The sequence below is a fragment of the Protopterus annectens genome, chromosome 14.part0, assembly GCF_019279795.1.
Source record: "Protopterus annectens isolate FY-2018-M chromosome 14.part0, PAN1.0, whole genome shotgun sequence".
Taxonomy (NCBI): Eukaryota; Metazoa; Chordata; order Ceratodontiformes; family Protopteridae; genus Protopterus; species Protopterus annectens.
In genome coordinates this window covers 592,525,348-592,544,981 of record NC_056748.1, presented here as the reverse complement: position 1 = coordinate 592,544,981, position 19,634 = coordinate 592,525,348, and the positions used below count along the sequence as shown (strand labels likewise).

General features: G+C 36.1%; 1 protein-coding gene across 1 annotated transcript in view; it reads right to left on the bottom strand.

Annotated features, from left to right (window-relative positions):
- The window catches only part of TCERG1L (transcription elongation regulator 1 like), a 2,969,407-nt gene extending 2,953,797 nt beyond the window's left edge, over positions 1-15,610 (bottom strand). Inside the window, exons 1-2 of the mRNA XM_044056336.1 lie at positions 14,605-15,610; positions 13,105-13,429 (exon numbers count right to left, since the gene is read on the bottom strand). Of these exons, the coding sequence (XP_043912271.1) occupies positions 13,105-13,380 (276 nt within the window). The 5' untranslated portion in view covers positions 13,381-13,429; positions 14,605-15,610. The remainder of the gene's footprint in view (positions 1-13,104; positions 13,430-14,604) is intronic.
- Positions 15,611-19,634: the final 4,024 nt, after the last annotated feature.

Below are 19,634 nucleotides of genomic sequence, written 5' to 3'. Positions count from 1 at the left end.
TGTGATCCATATACCTTCATATATGATTTAGCCCAAATATGCCAGTCAGGAAATACATTGTACCTCGCCCTTCCAACCTACAAACCCTGACAATGTCATTATACCTCTAGAACAGATTTGGGCCAGGAAAACATTTGCAAAGTTTCCAGTACAATAACTTGCCATGTTCATTGTGTGTGGACCTGAACAATAAACTATTAGCTATACCAGTTAGACATAAACATTAAACCAATTGTGAATAATCAAACAAGTATCCCCCACTAAGAATTTATTTCAAACCAGTTCTGAAAATTAAACAAGTATCCCCACTAAGAAATAATATATCTAGCTAGCAAAACAATCTTAAGTTTGAAATTATTAAAGACTCAAGGTACAGGCCTATATCATGTCAGCGAAACAACATTACAGCGAATGCCATTTTGCCAACACATATACATTGAACCCCAAAAAGAGCAAAATCCCAGGTCACCGATTTTTTTCCCTGGGAAAAAAATCAGTAGGCCAACAGAACATAACTTCACCTCCCACACCCCCCCAACTAAATATACCAACTCTGTGATTGCACTACAGTGGGGTAAAAGGCAATGCCATGGCTCAGGCCAAGCAATTTTTTTTTCCCTCGGAAAAAAATTGCTGACCTGAGCCTTCGCTCTTTTGTCAAAACTGCATTCGCTTTAATGCCATTTCACTGACATAATATAGACCCCTCAGGCACATCTTAGTAGGCTGAAATACTCTCTCTCAGCTTATATCTGAGAGAATTTAAGCAATATGAAATAAGCAGTTATAAGCTTCAAAGTAAAACACACATCAGTTGGGAATACATACCCACGTTTTAAAGCAGAAATAATATTAAATGCTTTCTTGCAGTAGTGAGCTCTCCACTCAGACATAACACTTAAACGCAAATATTTTAACTCAAGTGGTTTAAGAGCACAAAATGTAAAATTATTTCCCTTACATTAATATGAAATCTATACAAAGAAAATTATAACTGCAAATGCATCTTTCTGCAGCAGTCCAGACATAATCTGTAAAAGAAAACTGCAGTCTCCACATTATACCTCTTAACCTGTTAGTGCAAGAAATCTGGACAAAGCCATAAATAAAAGAAGGCAAAGGCCCAAAAATGGGGAATTACTTTTGAAATATTGGTACTTACGTATTATCGCAACCAGATTTTTGCGGTTGCGATAATACACATGATGGCCTGAAAACAATTGTGGGAAACACCATAAGTTGTTACTTTGTGTTTAGTTTCACTTACATTCATAAAGAGAATCAATCGTGGAAATCTTCTCCCTGTTTTGTGTGCATTACAGATGCATGCTTCAATTGCCAGAGCTGGTCCCTTACTGACTAAAGCACTACTTGTACTGTTAAGAAGTAATGCTGAGAAGAAAAAAACAGACTGCTGGAAAATGCTTTCTGGTGAGCTCTTTCTTTCTCAAATGGTAAACTATTTCTTTATCAAACATTTTTAAGAGAAAACTTGCAAGATGTAAAGCTTTTCAGAACTGATGGTGGATGATGTTAACATGTGTTTGGGATGTGAATAGTTGACGGCACTGCTTTGGTCTTCTGTTGTGATGGGCATGTATTACTGCTGAAAAGATGTGGACTGCTACATCTTTATAAGTCAGTACATGGTTTGCATAATTCCAGCTTTCATTCTTCTGGGCCTTTATCCTTGTCATCTTGTATGCATAGCTTCAAAACACACTAATTCACATTATTTCAGCACTACTGGTAATATTTTAACATCGGGACGCCCACGGTATTGCAGTATTACGAAAACATGGCATGCTGCCTGTAAAGTGCATACGTAAACCGCAACATTAATTTCCACATTTTTAATGATAACCCTGCCTAAAACAACATTCACTGTGAAAGAAAGCACAGTAATTCACATTATTACAGCATTACTGTTTATATTTGAACATCGGGAAGCAACTGGTATTACCGTGAAAATCTGGTTGGTTGCGTTAATATGAAAGTACCTAAATATTTAATATAACAGCTTTGGAAGTATCTTGGAACCTCATTTCATATAAGTTAGGATACATGTATTTTTGTATTCAACTGGCTTGTTGTTGTTGTTATTATTATGAACTCATTTGTTTCAACTGAATTATTTTTGCTTTGTTTTCATTTAAATTCATATGTATTTTGGTACATTCTATTGTTCTGTTTAGTAATATTCTAATTGATGAACTATGTAAGTGCTTTACTGTTTTTAAAACTTTCGAACCTTGAAGGCTTACGTTGAGGTGCTAGTTCATTTTTGTTTTTTTATACACAGTTCCTGGTTTCTAATGAAGTTGCTTTTTTGTGCCAAATGATGGTTTTTGAAATTTTGGAGTGTGGAAGAGTTTATATTTAGCAACAATCGCAGAAGTTATGTTTGCATTAAAGGGCAGTTTATTGTTAAGGCTCCTCTGTGATGACCAGGAGTTTGCTTTTAAGGTGATTTATTTAGGGATACAATTTTTATACAAAGGATATCCTTAGATTTTAATTTTGGAAATATGTGATTAAATCAAAGGAAAACAGACAGCAGGATTTAAATGATACAGTTATAATGAGATGGAATAAGATCTGAAGATGATATAAATGTTGATATATCAGAAATTACATATTGTATCACTTCTGGTGAAATTATAAAGCCAATCCTATTTTTTTTTTTACCAGTGTATTCTGAAATACTATTCTGCAATAATTTTTAATGCCTGCCTACCACTTTGTACATTTGTATTAATGTTTTACTATTTTGCATTGGTATATTACAGTTTAACTGTTTTATTTCTTCATATATTTTCTGTTGAGAAGGAATATCAATATATAACACAATGGTATACGGTGGATTGTCTTAATTCTGGGTTGCTTTGTGGTGTATGTAGTTTAGTATATGGCCTGTGACAGTATCTTTGTATGTAAAACTACTTGAAAACTTTTTATTTTGAATTACTTGGAAACTGAGGCAGAGGTTGTATGAATGCCCCTATAAAGTACTCAAGAAACATACCCAAAATGCACTATATAGACACATTACTAACTTTTTGTATTCTAGAAAAGACTTAACTGGTAGCACGTTACACAGAAGAGAACTGTAGGGGGGATTAACTTTGTGGGCCAACATTTCTTTGTTTCAATAATGTAATGAACATGATAAAAAATATATTTGTATTTATTAATTAATTCATTTAGTGAGAGTAAAACCTAATCCATTACAATTGTATTTTGACCCAATCAAGAATACAGACACAATAGATTATACATCTTTTAGTGTGTAATGATGGTTATATAATGTTTAGGTACATACAAAGCATAAAAATATAAAAAAGTCACAATTTATATTACATATTCAAGTATCTTGAAATGTTAGATATGTGTATGTGACTAACATATTGGAATCTGTTTGAGATTATGCGAAAGAAATAACTACTACTGCGCATACATGTTTCCTACATTGAAAATATATACAAAAAAAAATAAACAAAAAACAAATTAGCTTATATCAGCAACTGTACATTTCATATAAAAAGCTAAATTATAATAGAATATCATTAGTATGAATGGGTAAGATAAGGTATGATCCATGCAGCTATGAATGGATGTTGCCTTAGAAGACCTTGCATTTAGCAAATTATGCCAGACAGTTTCAGAAGACTTTATATAAGGAGGGATGAGTTCCTCAGCTTTTGACTTTTGACAGCAGGGCTTCCCAATTAGATACTGACTTTTCAGATTGTGACCACAGTGGCGTGTTTGGTCAGTTCTTCACAAGCTTAAGTTTAGTGGAACATTTCTAACATGAATCTGAAGACATGCTAATATTAGGGTTTTAAAAGACTGATTGGCGCTCTCTCACTATATTAATCTTTTTTAGCTGTGACTTGTTTTCCAGATATGCTTTTAACCTGTCTAAATAAGTAATTTTATATACTTGCCTAGTTAAGCAAGTCTACTCACAAATATCTAAGTATTTTATGCCTGTCAGTAGCATACCTATGACAATGCTGGTGCAAACTATACATCATCTGTGTTGAAAAAACCAAGTTCCTTTGTCCCCAGCAATCATCCCACTGTGGAGATGTTCTTACGGCTATGTGAGAATGAGGTGTTTGAACGGAGGTCAAAAGGAAAAAGTAAACACTATTACAATTTAACACAGGATGAGTTTCAGGCATTAAAAGAATTGCAAACAATGAAATAAGTTATTTTCAGGCCAGCTGACAAAGGAGGAGCCTTAATAGTGATGAATTCAACACAGTATGCCCAGAAAATGCAGGATATGTTAAGCCATAGTGATACATACCACAAAATGCAGGATATGTTAAGCCATAGTGATACATACCACAAAAAGCAGGATATGTTAAGCCATAGTGACACAGACCACAACATCGAGAAGTATCAAGTAGACAGATTGATGTCCTCAGTAAAGAATGTCCTGTATGACAAATTAATGACTACAGCAATTGATAAAAATCTATATGACTTTCTTGAAATGGTATATCCAACTATACCTGTTATCAAAGGGTTGCCTAAGATTCATAAGAACAGTGTTGACCCCCCTCTGAGACCGATAGTTTCGGGGAGAGGATGTGTCACTGAGCCCATTTCAATCTATGTGGAAACTGAACTCAAGAAGTTGTTGCCTTTCGCACATACTGTCTTGAGGGACACTGGTCAGCTGCTGGAGAGACTGTATGAAAGAATGGAGCAAGAAAGTTCCATAGACAACCTCATATTGGTGACGATGGACGTCAACAATTTATTCACTTGCATACCCAATGATCTAGGAATAGAAGCAGTAAGGGACTTTGCCTCTCATTTTGAAGTAAACATGGATGTGAATCTAGTATGCAGCATCCTGGAATTGGTCCTGGAGAGCAATGTGTTCATCTATGGTGAGAGCTACTATTGGCAGAAATGGGGGGTAGCCATGGGCACCCCCTGTGCAAACAGCTATGCCAATATAGTCCTAGCTGAATGGGAAAGGCAATGGGAAATGGATACGAAAAATGAATGGAAGGAATGCATCATCTTCTGCAATAGGTTTGTGGATGATGTTATATTCCTATGGAAGGGCAGTATGCAACGCCTAAATGATTTCATCAATTATTTGACAAGAACGACTAGCTTTCTAAGATTTGAAGTGAAAACATCAGCAAATGAGATCGATTTCTTAGACGTGAGAATTTCAATGAATAAAAGCAAAGGAATCGGCACCACTATATTCAGGAAACCAAACTGGAGGAACCATATGCTATACTACAGTAGCATGCATCCGAGACATGTTTTTCAGAATATTGTTGAAAATCAAGTGAAAAGGATATCCAAGCTCTGTACTGACAATGATTTTTTTCTGCAGGAACAAGACAAACTCTTACAGAATTTTGCTTCAAGAGGCTACAATGAAAAACAATTAGTCATGAGTAAAGGCAAAGCAATGTCCATTCGATACAACAAAGGGCAACCGTACTACTCGAAACAGAAGCAGAGTGATGTGAAGAAAGGTGGGAACAGCAACAGTGTCAGATGCATGATGACCTACAGCACTGACTCCTTTGATGTCCATGAAACCATCAAGAAATTTTGGCCAGTCTTAACTGCTGACAGTAAAATTAAGAGAATTGTAGGGGAAACACATAAATGTGGTTATAAAAACAAGAAGAACTTAAAGGCTTTATTGTGCAACTATGATGGAATACCTAATAAGCAGAGTACAGAAGGAAGAAATAGGTTAGGAACTTGGAAATGTGGCTTTTGCAAAGCTTGCAGCCACATTAAATGTTCCATCAGTTTTGTTCATCCGGTAACTAACAAATGCTATAAGTACTCTGGTTTTGCTAACTGCAACACCAAGAATGTTATATACATTGGCACTTGTAATTTGTGCCAAGCCTATTATGTAGGAAAGACCAATAGAAAGTTTAAGGAACGGATACTTCGCCACCTGTTAGACATCAAGAATAAACTGGTAACCAATGCCCTATATGGACATGTGTCTGAAAATCCAGGGCATTCATTTAGCTTTATGGTTATCTCAACTGTGACTACTAACCTCCGTGGAGGAGACATTGTCAACAAAACTGAAAAGGAAGAAAGCAAATGGATCATGAACCTCAGAGCTAATTTATTTCCAGGGCTCAACAGAGTAGTTCCTATTAAACCTATTTTGAAAGAGAGAAGCCTAATTAAGAAATGAAATGGAGGCTTAAGGAAGGCGTGCATCTGATTGCTGTATGTGATTGGTTGAGCAATTAAAGATCTTTATTTAACAGCAGTAAGTCAGGTCTACACACTAGGATCTGAAGAAGGTTTTTTAACTGAAAGCGCTTATCCTGTTTGACCTGCAACTTGAACAGCACAATTTGTGCTTTTTATTTCTTCATTTTATTAAAGCCTACATTTTAACAGAATTTCTCAGTGAACTTTTTGCTGTGGTGGAAGCCTTTTTTTCATTTTACTAGGTAAAACTGTGACTAAGGCTCAGACAACCTAAGTTTGATTAGAGACTTATATGCTTATTAGCAAAGCAGAAGACAATGTCTATGCCTGTCCTGGTGGGGGTGAGGGTGGGGTGGATGGAAGCTTGTTGAACAGTTCTTAATTGGAGCACTACTGCAGGCTAAAGCTCAGGAAGATGACAATAGCCTGAGGAGTGGAAGGACAGAAAAGACAAGACCAATCTGGGGGCCTAGAGCAGAAACAAGCACTTATGGTCATGCCACATTATCTGCCAATGCTAACACTGATGATGATATGCTGGGAGGAGTGAGCTGGAGAATAAAACTCTCTCATCCAGGCTACAGAACGAGAGACACCTTGCCTGGTCCATCTCATTCCACAGAGCAAGCAGGTATATACCTATTCTCTGCAGCCACTTTTTTTTTTAATTGCACTATCCCATAATTATAGAAGAAGCTGGATTTTTTTTCCCTGGATGCCTAGGCAGACAGGAAGTACACCAGTTGCTTCATTTCCTATTTCATTTAAAAAATGTATTAAATGATAACAAAGTGCATCCATATCTTTCTACACTGTTGACGGTCTTAGTTACAGTCCCAGCAATTCTTGAAATCTGCAACAACTCTAATTGAGTGCTAGCAGAACATGATAAAAAAGCAATTGCAAAAGTATCACAATGACCCTTTCATACTGTCTGTAGTTGTTCCTTACCATAACAACCAAACAGTCTCAATGAAAAGTTCTGTAATTTGTAAGATGACTACTAACAGTGGCAAATGTGGGGCACAAGCTGTTCTGCCAAATTAGCTAGTCTACATCTGGTGTGGAACTTTTCTTGTTTTACTGTCCATTAGCAGATGACAAGAAATCTTCTTTAGCCATGCTTTTTATAAACCAGTGGTTAGCTGAGTTGTCAAGGGTCTCTTACAATGTCAGTTTGGTGTTCACAGTATTTGAACCGACTTAAATGTCAAATGCCAGAATCTGTAGTCTATCAAGGGCATCCTGTCTTTATCTAAGTACTAACTACTCCTCACCTGAAAACAAATTTCTGAGATCCATAGTTGTTGTCAGATGTCTTGGCTAGACAGGACAAAAGCTGCCTTGGTTATGGGGTTACCCTATTAAGAATTAATATGTGGTAGAATGCAAACATCATTCAACCAGGAAAAGAGACATTTGCAGGATTACTGTTTATATTGGAATGAGAAAGGTGAGTTATATTCATACTACTTGCTTCAAAAAATTATCAAATAGTGATTCTGAGGGAATTTGTGACTTCATTATCCAGTCCTACAGGTCCTTGCCAGAGATCTTGATGTAATAAGAGATTAATTCAGACATATAGTGATCCTAAAAATTTGAAAGACCAGCTGTATAGCATTTGACTAGCCCTGACAGCAGATTCAGTGAATTCATTCACAGAAGCCCTTACCAAGATCTTCTGTTTCAGGATTTTGTTAATTATGAATTACTGGGCCAGAATTTTATTCCTTAATACAATTCTTAATGTGTCGGGTTACTGGTCTGCATTTTTAGCTAGGTTTCCTGGGATGTGGTAGTGCTATGTATCATTACATTAATGAGAATGGTCCGATGTCTTATAAAAATATCAAACTAAATTAGGAGGATGATGAGGACTACAATGGTGCTTACATGAAAAATACTGTCTCACTCAATGGCATACTAAATAAATGCATGGTAATTACTGCCCTTAAAACAATAAAATGAAAAACCTACAGCTGAGTGATCCATGAATTTTGAAACCTTGTCATGGAAAAAACTTATGCAAAAAAAAAAAAAAACAATATCTCTGACTTTTGAAAAAAGAACAGTATTATTGTGTTAACAATCAAATAGAAAAAAAAAAGAAACACAGATAAAAACAGAATTACTGTTGTACAGAAAAAGAAATAGGTTCATAGGTTACTAGACTAATGGCCCTAGAGCCCTTACAATCCTAGCCGTATTTCTTCTGAGTTTCCCAAATTGTTGGTGGTTAGGTGAGTGAATTTCACAGAGGTAAGGGTCTATGATAGTAAATACCGACTTCCTCATGAGGAATGGCGACACTATTTAAGATCAAGTCTAAAAGATCAGATGTGCAAAATGGCAATGCTTTAATAACAGATAAAGCAACTACTGTTAATTTACTAAATGCCCATGATAAATAAAATTCCATGCATGACAGCAACTACTTTTAGGATAGTTTCTAAACAGCTAAAGTCCTTATAAAAACACTTTTTGAATATGACTTTATCAAAAGCATTCTTGCCTATTATATTATCATCCTACCTCTTAGATATGCAGTGGCTTATGCTATGCATACATATGTGTGTGTGTGTATACATGTATATATGTATATGTGTATATCTATATATATATATATATATATATATATATATATATATATATATCTATGGAATCACTTTAGAAGCTCAAAAAACTGAAATGTCGAAATTCGTATTTTGTGCCCATAAAGTAGAATCCTGAAAAGAACGAAAGTTTAGAAGCACACATTTCAAAACCTCGAATACCAGAGGTTTTCAATTTCGCACTTCTGAGGTTCTGCTGTGTTTAAGGATTAAAGTGTGTGTGTGTGTGCATGTGTTAAGGGTTTTGGGTAGGGGCTGTGGTGTGTGTTAGTGTGTTTTGTTGCTGTGATGTGTGTGTGTGTGTGTGTGTGTGAGCAGAATGTAGCTTGTGTGGTGGTGTGTGTGTGTTTGTGTGTAGTGCAACCTCGGAGTTAGACTATTTAAGTAGGGGGGTGGAGGTGCAGGGGGATTGCTCCCCTGCTTTTTTGCAGTAGAGAGCTTGTGTTTGTGTGTGTGTGTGTGTGTGTGTGTGTGCGTGCACAGTAGTAGCGCAAAATACAAAATCTCCGGTGTGCGAGATTTTTAATTTCAAGCTTCTGAGTTTTCTGTGTTTCAAAAATTCAACTTTATAGCTTTGAAATACTGAATTTTGACATTTCAGTATTTCGAGGATATAAAGTGAATCTATTTGTATATATATATATATATATATATATATATATATATATGTATGTATATATTTATGTATGTATATATATATTTGTGTGTGTGTCTGTGTGTGTGTATGTATGTATGTATGTATATATATATATATATATATATATATATATATGTATGTTTGTGTGTGTGTGTGTGTATATATATATATATATATATATATATATATATATATATACACACACACACACACACACACACATGTGTGTGTGTATGTATATGTCAAAAATGTATGTATATATATATATATATATATATATATATATATATATACACATATACATGTGTGTGCGCATATATATATATATATATATATATATATATCTACTACTTTACAATGAAATTTCACTTATCCGAAAACGAAAAGGAGAACCCCATTTCAATGAAAGTACACTTTCACTGAAGTCTAGGCGCCCGATCACCTCACAAATATAAAAAAAAATAACAAAAACGTGCTTTTGCAGGGGGGGCAAGCCCCCCCATGTGGGTGGCTGTGCCCCCCACACCCCCCTACTTAAATATACCAACTCCAAGATCACACTACAGCGAGGAAAAGGGAATATTCCATTACGCCCTGTATTGTGATCTCCGTAGTCAGTTTTTGAAGTTTAAGTACTTCTAACAAGTGGCTTTGTACAAGTAAAGTTCGAAGTACTGAAACATTGACCAAACACAGAAGACCCATATATATATGGAAATGTATGGGTCACTTCAAGATACCGCCTAGAATAAAAGCAAACTAAATAAGTCTTCAATGTATCTATAAAAACAGTACAACAGAGCTCAAGACAGAAAAAAAGATATCTAAAGTTTATAACTTTTATCAACACTCACTGTAAAAAATGGAAAGATTTCTGCTTTGTCATAAGTGCTGATGATGAAATGTCCTCTTACAGTGCCTTTTTGGATAACACAATACTAAATAACTTGTCTGGTCATCTGTTTTAATAAAAATGCAGTTCTTTTATGATTTCAGTTTATATGCTTAATGTAGTGGAAGCATCTCACACTATAACCTTAAGAAAAATTATATCTTAAGTCTACAGGCTTGAAGATAATGCAGTGCAATCCCTCCTCTCAATGCAAAAATACTTAGATACACATCTCAATCCTTAACTTACAACAGCTTACTTTTAAATGAGGCATCAAGGGAAATCATACAGTAACAAGTGCTATGAGGCCAGACACAAGCTCTTCCAAAAATAAAACAGGACGCCATCAGGACTTGACTGCTTACTGACATGGAATGCTTTGCCGTCTTTGTTTTGACTTTTACTGGCACCTTTCGACAGAAAGCTCTCTCTCTCTCTCTCTCTCTGTGTAGCATAATCATCCATTTAAGTCTCAAATCTCTGTGGTATGAAGTTCAATGTCCCCTACCTAATAAGATTGACTTGTTTACACAGTAAAAGCTCACAGGGGTTCGCTCAATCCATGCTACATTCAGATACCTTTAAACAGCAACATTTCTGTTAACCTCTACCACTGTCTAAAAAATAAAGCAAAGAAAATGAAGTCATTAGATCAGGAAAATTTCTTTTAAGGTTGACCCTCTCATTCCCAAAGTTACAATCAGTTGGATAGAACTCCAGTATAATCATACACATGGAAGTAATAAGTCTATTTCTAAAAGTGTTGTTCTTGCTGATAAACAATTCAAGAAACATGGACCTAAGATATTATTCATATGATCTGAATGCAGTAGATTGTGCCTCTGAAAATGTCTTAATGCTTATGCAAAATTTCCCAACTGCTAACATGCATTTTCTAAATCTTACTTTAAAAGTAACTGACCAGAGACCTTTGTTTTATTCCCTCATGAGTTTTTGTATTATCATTATGCACGCTACTTGACTGTTCAGGCTTTTGTCTAAGATCATCATTTTGCAGGCATTGCCTCCACCAAATTACCCAAAGAGGTATATACATTAGTGATGCAAGAAGAAATCCTAATCATATTCTAATGGACTGAAAACTGTTAAACATAAAGAAAATGCTATAGGAGCAATTAAGTATATACAATAAATAGTCCTGGTGGCATAACATCCTTTAGCATTACATTATTTTTTTTTTTATTTATGTGATACAGACTAATTTGTTTGATGCATTCAGAACTATTCATAACTCTCTGATCCAGAATTTATATGTTTTCAATTTGTGGGCGAAAACTGGGACAATGGAGAAAGATACTGGGCAGGATATGTTCAAGTTGTAAAGGTAAGCACTGCATTCCTACAGATATTGCTGGACATCTGCCAAAGAAAATACAACAGGCTGGGATAGTAGTAAGTCCACTGCATGCCTTTAAACACTCTGTAATGCAAGAAGTGCATTGATAATGAAGTCCAGGTCAGCTTAGCAAGATTTTTTGATCAAAGTGGATTGAGTCTAACATTGTTGTCGAGGCTTGTATAACTTCCATTAAGCAATTTCTAGCAACAAGCCTCAAAAAGACCTTTCCTTTTCATTTTAGAAAAAGCTTTGAGTTGAGTGACATGCCATTTTAGCAACACTTGCACATCAAGGTTTTTAAACATAGCCCAGTAGTATTACAATGTTATAAATTGCTCCTGCAATAACACACTGATCTGAGCACAGTATGAATGAGTGGTGCAAGGTGCACAGCTATCACTAGTTGTAAAGTCTTGGCATGTAGATAACGCAATGCACTACCTACAAAAAGATCCAATACGATCAGACAAAACAGAAATAAGGTATACACATTTCACATTTAGATTGTCACCTGAACAAGAGAATGAAGAAATCCTGCAAAAATGAGTATATGCATTTACACCGTTATTGTCTTGTACCATTATCAATGAAAATCTTCACTGGATGGCTACGTTCGCATGAAAGCATCAGTCAGCGAACAAAATAGTATGATGCTGGACATTCAAAAATGTTCTTACTGGGTTATTTGCTCAAAGCACAGGAACACCGATCTTATGTGCCAGTGATACCATCTGTTGTAAGTTCATCTTCTACAACACACTGTAGATTAATATTAAGGGCCAACGCTTGAATGTTGTTTTTGCGTATAGTTTTTAGAGAGTGTAACACCTGAACAAACATGTGTGATATCGACGCCACTTTTACTAATAAAGCAAATCACCCTTAAAAATGTTTGCATTTAAACAACCCACAACAACTTAACTAGAAGGCCAAACAATTTATAACTTGACAGACTGACATAAGCCAAAACATTGTAGATGTCTCCTAAATAAAAGGAAATCATTATCACTAGGCATTTATTAAAAAAGCAGTCAATGTAAATGAATAAATAATCGACTGATATCAATGATTTTTTAGTAAACGGAGTCTGAGAGTTAGATCATCTTTGACGATCTATTAGTAGCTCTGCATAAATTCTGATGCCCAAAGCAGGTATATACAGCTTGGATTGGTAATGGCATTTTAGTGGAACAAACACGTAATAAATGAAAAGTGATGATCGATCTTGTACCATTATAATAATTTATAGCAAGGTCCCGCGCCAAAAAAAATGCAAGATTACTACAGTTACGAATTTTCCTCTGGCTCTTGCACCTTGCCAAAATATCAAACAATAAAGACTATTCCGCAAGTTAAAATGTCCTACCTGAACGTTAGGCAAAGACAGCTGGTGAATTGCGGGTTCTGGCAATGAAGGCATTGACATCACAGGCAGGAAGGGATCACAGGGAACTTGCCAGCCAGAAATACTTTGAAACAGATGAGGAGGGCTAGCAGAAGCAAACAGAACTGGAGGGGGTACAGCAGCTATTCGCACCAAACCAGAAGCTGAAGCCGTTGGGACCATCCAAATCCAGGGAGGTGGCTCCCCAGTCATCTGCCAGATCCGTGGCTGTCTTTTTAATCTTGATGTAGGAAACATTCTACATTTTATATCCAGAAGCACGACACGTTTCCTTTAAATAACTCCGCTAGTGAAAAGGTTAAAAAAGAGAGAGAGGAAGATTTAATGGATAGTTTAACAATATTTTAATGTTTATGCAGTAAAATGGACGGATGTGAATTCCTAACTTTAAAAAAGCGCAAACTCTTCCAAAATAAGAACAATGTTACTGCAAAAATGACATTAGCATACTTTAAATCACTGCATCAAAAAGAGAGTGAGCGTGTTCTTTATTATTTTCTGGATAGAGTTGGCAGCACACGAGAAAGAATGCTGGCCAGCTACAACAAACTGGTCTTTCACTTTCTTAAAGACATATTTAAATACAGATTAGCAGTAAATTCACCAAGCTCTGTGCTGATGCCCCAAACACACCAGTCAGGGTCAGTCACAGTATGCGTTTATTTAAATACCTTGTACCTACAAAACAATAACTATGCCCTTGATGTGCAGCTGTTTCACATTGTTTTCAAACGGCACTGCACTTGATAGTAGCAGGCTGATGTTTAACAATATGACCATGTAATTCAGTCCATCTTCATTTGAAATGATCCCCCTGTTTACATTATGCCTGATCTTAATGTAATGAGAGAAACATCGGCTGCCCTTGTTTAAAAGGTCTGGTGTATTAAATATGAGACATTGCACCAAGGCACGTAAAATACGTAAATGCAAAAAACATATTCTACTTTATAAGCTACATCAGCAACCCCCCCATCAGTTGAACAGACAATATGAGTCACTCCGTGCACAGTTTTATTAAACAACTTCTGGAGCCTTAGCAGCACCGATCATTTGGAGAAGCAGTTTTCCACAATTACTGAGAATTAATACGCCGTTGTCAAATCAGCCTTAATAAGATAATTTCAGGAAAAAATGGATCCTACATTTCTTTACACTGGGTATATGTTGTACCCCTTGGCAATGATAACTTACTTCTACATTTAAGATTAGGCAGATCAGGTGTGCTTTACAACATATTACATACTTAGTATATTTCCACACCCAAAGGAAGTGGGGCTGAGGTTATATTTACTGAACCTAGCATGCCCATTTCTTACAGAATGATAGAGCAGTTACATGCATTAAATTCATTATTCTGGTGTGCAACTCTTACATCAGTTCAAGGATATGAGATGAAAAAAAGCTCTTTAAATGAGACTGAAGTATCCGAAAGTGGTGGTGCATACAACCAGGCATTACCTTAAGTATGCCGCAGCAGTTGCTGATACTATTCTGCAGCAGCACACATCGGTTCTGTTAGGTCCAAGTGGCAGCCGCTTGCAGCTTACTTTATGAGCACATTGCTGGGAAAGATACAAAATCCAAAAGGTTCCACTGCACCCCGATGAATATTACTCCAGATATGGTCATCTGCGTACTGGACAGGCACACAGGTGCCTTGTATATCGCGCCGCTTCCATCATATATTTAGGGCTGCGCGGTCCCACAAACAGAAGGTTTCCAAGCCTGAAGAGTTTAGGCAAATCCCAGTGTCTCAGCAGTGGTCTACTTAACAGAGGTTGGCGATCCCGAATTCCCCAGAACGCAGAGGAAGTCTCTCTCCAAGCATTGCCTTGCACATCAACTAGTACCCCTAACACAGCAGCAGCCTCCTAACGACTGGGCGGCAGTAGGGGGCGGAGGCACCTTGGCAATCCTGAAGGGTCTCTCTGCAGAAATCAGCACCAAGTTTGAGCAGTGCACTGAGCCAGGCGAGAAGCACCGTCTACCTTACTGCACCACTTCGCTTAAATAATTCAAGGCAGAATAGACCAGATTTAATTCACACAAGAAAAAAAAAATCGCCAAATTCAGAGTCTGTTCTGTTTTCATTTTATTCTGTATGCCTGAACGATTCTTGCTCTGCTTCTTCTGGTGCCTTAATCTGTCACAGGAAGTCAGAATTAGTACGATGAAGATGATCTCACATGATAAGGCACTGATGCTTTAACCAGATCAACAGTGGAATCCATATTGTAAGGGCAAAAATGTCAGCTCCCCCGATTCCCAAACGGGTGTGATGCTCCTTTTTACCCAGGAGAGAGACCGAGAAGAGAACACCATTTCAGTTTTAGTACGAGTTGCTTGGGGTGATAAATTACTTTCCGGACATTTGTATATTCACTGGTCACAATTTAAATTCGGCTTGCATAGCTCACTTCACTGGCATGGTGTGGTGTGTGTTGCGAAAGGAAAGCTACTGAAGTACCATAACTGCTTGCTTTACCTTGAAAAGCTAAACTAAAAAGAAACAAACACGTTCAGGCTTATTCAAACACTAACAGCAACTCTGTGTATTTATTCAGCTGCATGTTTAGCTATGTAAATGTATTAATTTTAGTCATCTGCCCTGTCCCCAACCACCACACACATTATACCTCTCAATCTTTTAGAGCAAGAAATCTGGACAAAGCCATAAATGGGGGGAGGGCAGAGGCCCCAGAATAGGGACAATTTTTAAATATTGTTCTTCCAAGCTTAGAAAGTTGATGGAATAGCAGGTTTTTAGCATGAATTTTTGAAGGGTATGAAGTCTGAAATTCAAATATCCGTCATTATTTTCTGACTTTAGTCTTTAATGACCTGATAATAAATCTGCCAGGAAACAATTATTTAATGGGAAATGGATCAAAAATATGAGGCAAAAGTCTGGACATTCTGCAGAAATCTGTATAGTTGAGAGGCATGACACACATGCCAATAAACATAAACTAATACATTGTTTGGGGAACATACTGCACTGCTATACCCACAGAGCCTACTTATATCGGATGTTACTGGACTGGTGTACACTTTAAATATCTGAAATGAAAAGGAGGGATGCACATACCACTCAAATGTCCAGATGTATGCACAATGTTCAGATCTTTGCCTCATATTTTTGGTTTGTTCCTCATAAAATGTGTGATTTTCTAGCAAATCACTGAGGATTGAAGTCAGTAAGTATAATTTGAGTTTCTGACTTCATATCCTTCAGTAAATGCATGCTAGCACAAAACCTGTTATTCTGTCAAGTTTGTAAGAAAATCATTAAAAATATGTTGCTATTTTGGGCCTTTGCCCCCCCAATTATAGATTTTTTTTTCTATATTTCCTACACTAAGAGGTTGAGAGGTATGGAGAGGTATATACCATAAGTGCCAAAGTATGCCTCTGGTAGTGGTGGGGGGGGGTGCAATTTATGGATCTTTTCATTGTTATCGTCCTACAGACTGATTATTCTCCTCTAACTGGGTTCAAGGACCTCCTGATCAATGTCAGTCAAAAATCCCCTTTGCAGCAGATTCTCTGGCATTTCAATTAATTGACTAAAAATAGGTCTGTGTGCCATGTTATGTACTTTATTGTGCTGCTCATTTGCTAAAATCTTTATAATACAACTACAATACAACAACACATTATTCCACTTTAGGGAAAATAACACAGGATGATAAAAAAGGGAACATTTTGAGGATTTAAAAGTATATTTTTGAGTAGGTGGGTAATATCCCGTGAATTTCCAAAAGAATGCATGTCAACACATGCTCAAAAGTTGTTTATCCATTTATTTATTTAATAGATTGTGTCTGTGTATATCCTATTTATTTGAGGGCTCTGTTTTTGGTGAGACCCAAGCAACCAAAGATTTGAATGCAATGGATTAAAAGGGTGCAGAAAATATGATCATGCTGAAAGAAAAGAAGAAAAATGCTTAGTTTGAGAACTAAGAAAATTCACTTAGGACCCACAACTTAAACAGACTGTTAGTCACAAGATACTACCACCCACAGCCTTCTCTGTTGCATATACTTTTATCATCAGTTACAGTATACATTGCATGCAAGTCCTAGGACCTGCTGGAGAGACATGCATGTATCCTAGAGACTGCCCCTTCTCTGGAACAGGCTCCCCATCCATGTGAAGAAGAGTTCCTCCATAACCCAGTTCATGTGTAACTTGGACAGTAGGATGGGGACAGGAAATTCATCCCTAATCTATGCCTGCAATGGACACAGGCAGACTGTAAATGATTCATCTCCCATGCTCCTGCTTGCAAATGTTTCACATCCTAAGCCCTTGCTTGCACTTATAAAGGAAAACAGAAGTTGTCAAAGATTTGGGATACGTGGCTGGGATGAAAAAAGACCCTTGTGGTCATAGTAAACACCTGTGAAACTAAGATACACAGACATACTTTCATTTGGTTAACTGGCATTTGATTCACAAACAAATCAAAACAGAAAGAATGTTTAAGAACTCATTTATCTTGTTGCTCATTGGGTTCAAATGTCATTTTTTTAGAATGTGGTAGGCTTCCAGATAGCTATGTAGTAGACTAGGAGAAATACAGAGACATTTGTCTAGTAGGTTAACAACATGGTGATTGCTGTTACTTACAATCACTGACGGTAGAATTTGTATTTGTGTAACACTAGTGTTTCACTATTTGTTGTCTTTTCTCTCTCTCTCTTCCTGTAGTTGTATGAAGATGAAGTTACTATGCTTATATAAATAGAATATGGGTCAGTCAAAGGGAAAATTACCCCCATGGGGTAGGAGGATACTCTTGTTAAGGTACTTTTCACTAAATTGTTTTTTTTTTTTTGTCTTTTTTTTGTGCTCCTGATTCAATTTTACTTAACCATTTGGCTTTATTGTTTTGAACTTCAACAAAATGTGATTCAGTGAACTTGTTTGTAATTATTTCAGTCAGTTTAGCTATGCAACTCCAAATTTGAGAAACAGGACTGTTACAGGTGGTTAGCCAAAAAACAGTTTAGTATATTATGGCATTTAGATTTGGCATATCCCTGGCTATAAAGTGAATCAGTTATTGGGATCCTTAATTATAGATGTGGTAGATGGTGAGCTGATGAGTACGTTATAGTGCAGGTTAAAACTTGCCAACATTGAAAAAGTTTTGTAAAACTGACCAAGAGATTTTAGGGACAGGATCGACATATGATATAAGTGCAGCTCATACCTATCTGCCTGTCTTTCTATACATAAAGAGAATGCAGCCCATGATATATATAATATATATGTGTGTGACTGTATGTATATATATATATATATATATATATATATATATGTATATGCATATGTATATATGCATATGTATATATATATATATATATAAATATTTATATGTATAGATATATTTACACACACACACACACACACACACACACACACACACACACACACAAACAGTTTGCTAATTGTGGTAAGATATAAGTTAACACATCTTAATACATCTTCATTGTATAGTGTGGCAGAAGAGTTTTAATTTGGATGCTATTTCACTCTTTGATATACATCATCAAATCTTTACAATTTTTGTGAAGTCTATCTTTGTGAAATGCTATATTAGTAACTGAGAATTCTATGACTTAGAACAGGTCGAATTAATAGTGTTAACCCATTACTCAGGGATTTCCCAGAAAAAGATAGTAACATCACTGTATGGAATTTTCCATAATTCCAAGACTACAAATATAGACAGAGCAAGGATAGAGATACACAATTTGCATACTGGCAGGATAAAAAAAAGGAGAAAACAGCTTTTTCATTAACAGTATTTTTTGAAAGTAATTCTGGAAAAAAATAGTGAAGTTGCAGGTTTAAAAAATATTAAAAAAAACTTCAAGGAGCGTACATCTTTATGTTTGCAATCCTTTTTTTCTAACAAAATTAACATTTTTTTCTTGTACAGATTTTGATAAAATAAACTTCTTAAATTTATGGTGAACATGGAAGTCTAGTGGAAATGAATGACATTGCATTCTCTTGACAGGAAAGTTTGCCTCATGGTGGTGGTATATTTTAAGGGGGCTCCAAAAACTAGTGACAATTTCTCTGAAGGTCAAAAAGCCCAGCTGTTTGTTTGCTTGCCTGCCTGATTATTTTGCTTATTTATTTATTTATTTATTTCTGTTATAGCAGTGTTATGTGGCTATTAATTGCTAACAAAATTATAATGCTGTCTGTTTTTATCAAAGTGTTATTTAAACTATTTGGCAAATGAACCAATTCCTTACACATACTTACCAATTAAACAGTTAATCAATCAGCAAGTATCACCTGGAATGACATCAGTATGTCCAAAATACTGACTAAAGGTTGACTAAAGCCAGGACATCAGCAGTCCCTCATTCTAGACATCCATGTTTGTTGGGAATTTTAAAAGTTTGCTTTATCAAAAACTCTAGAAAAAAGTTTTCTTTCTACTGCTCCAATGTAGATCACAA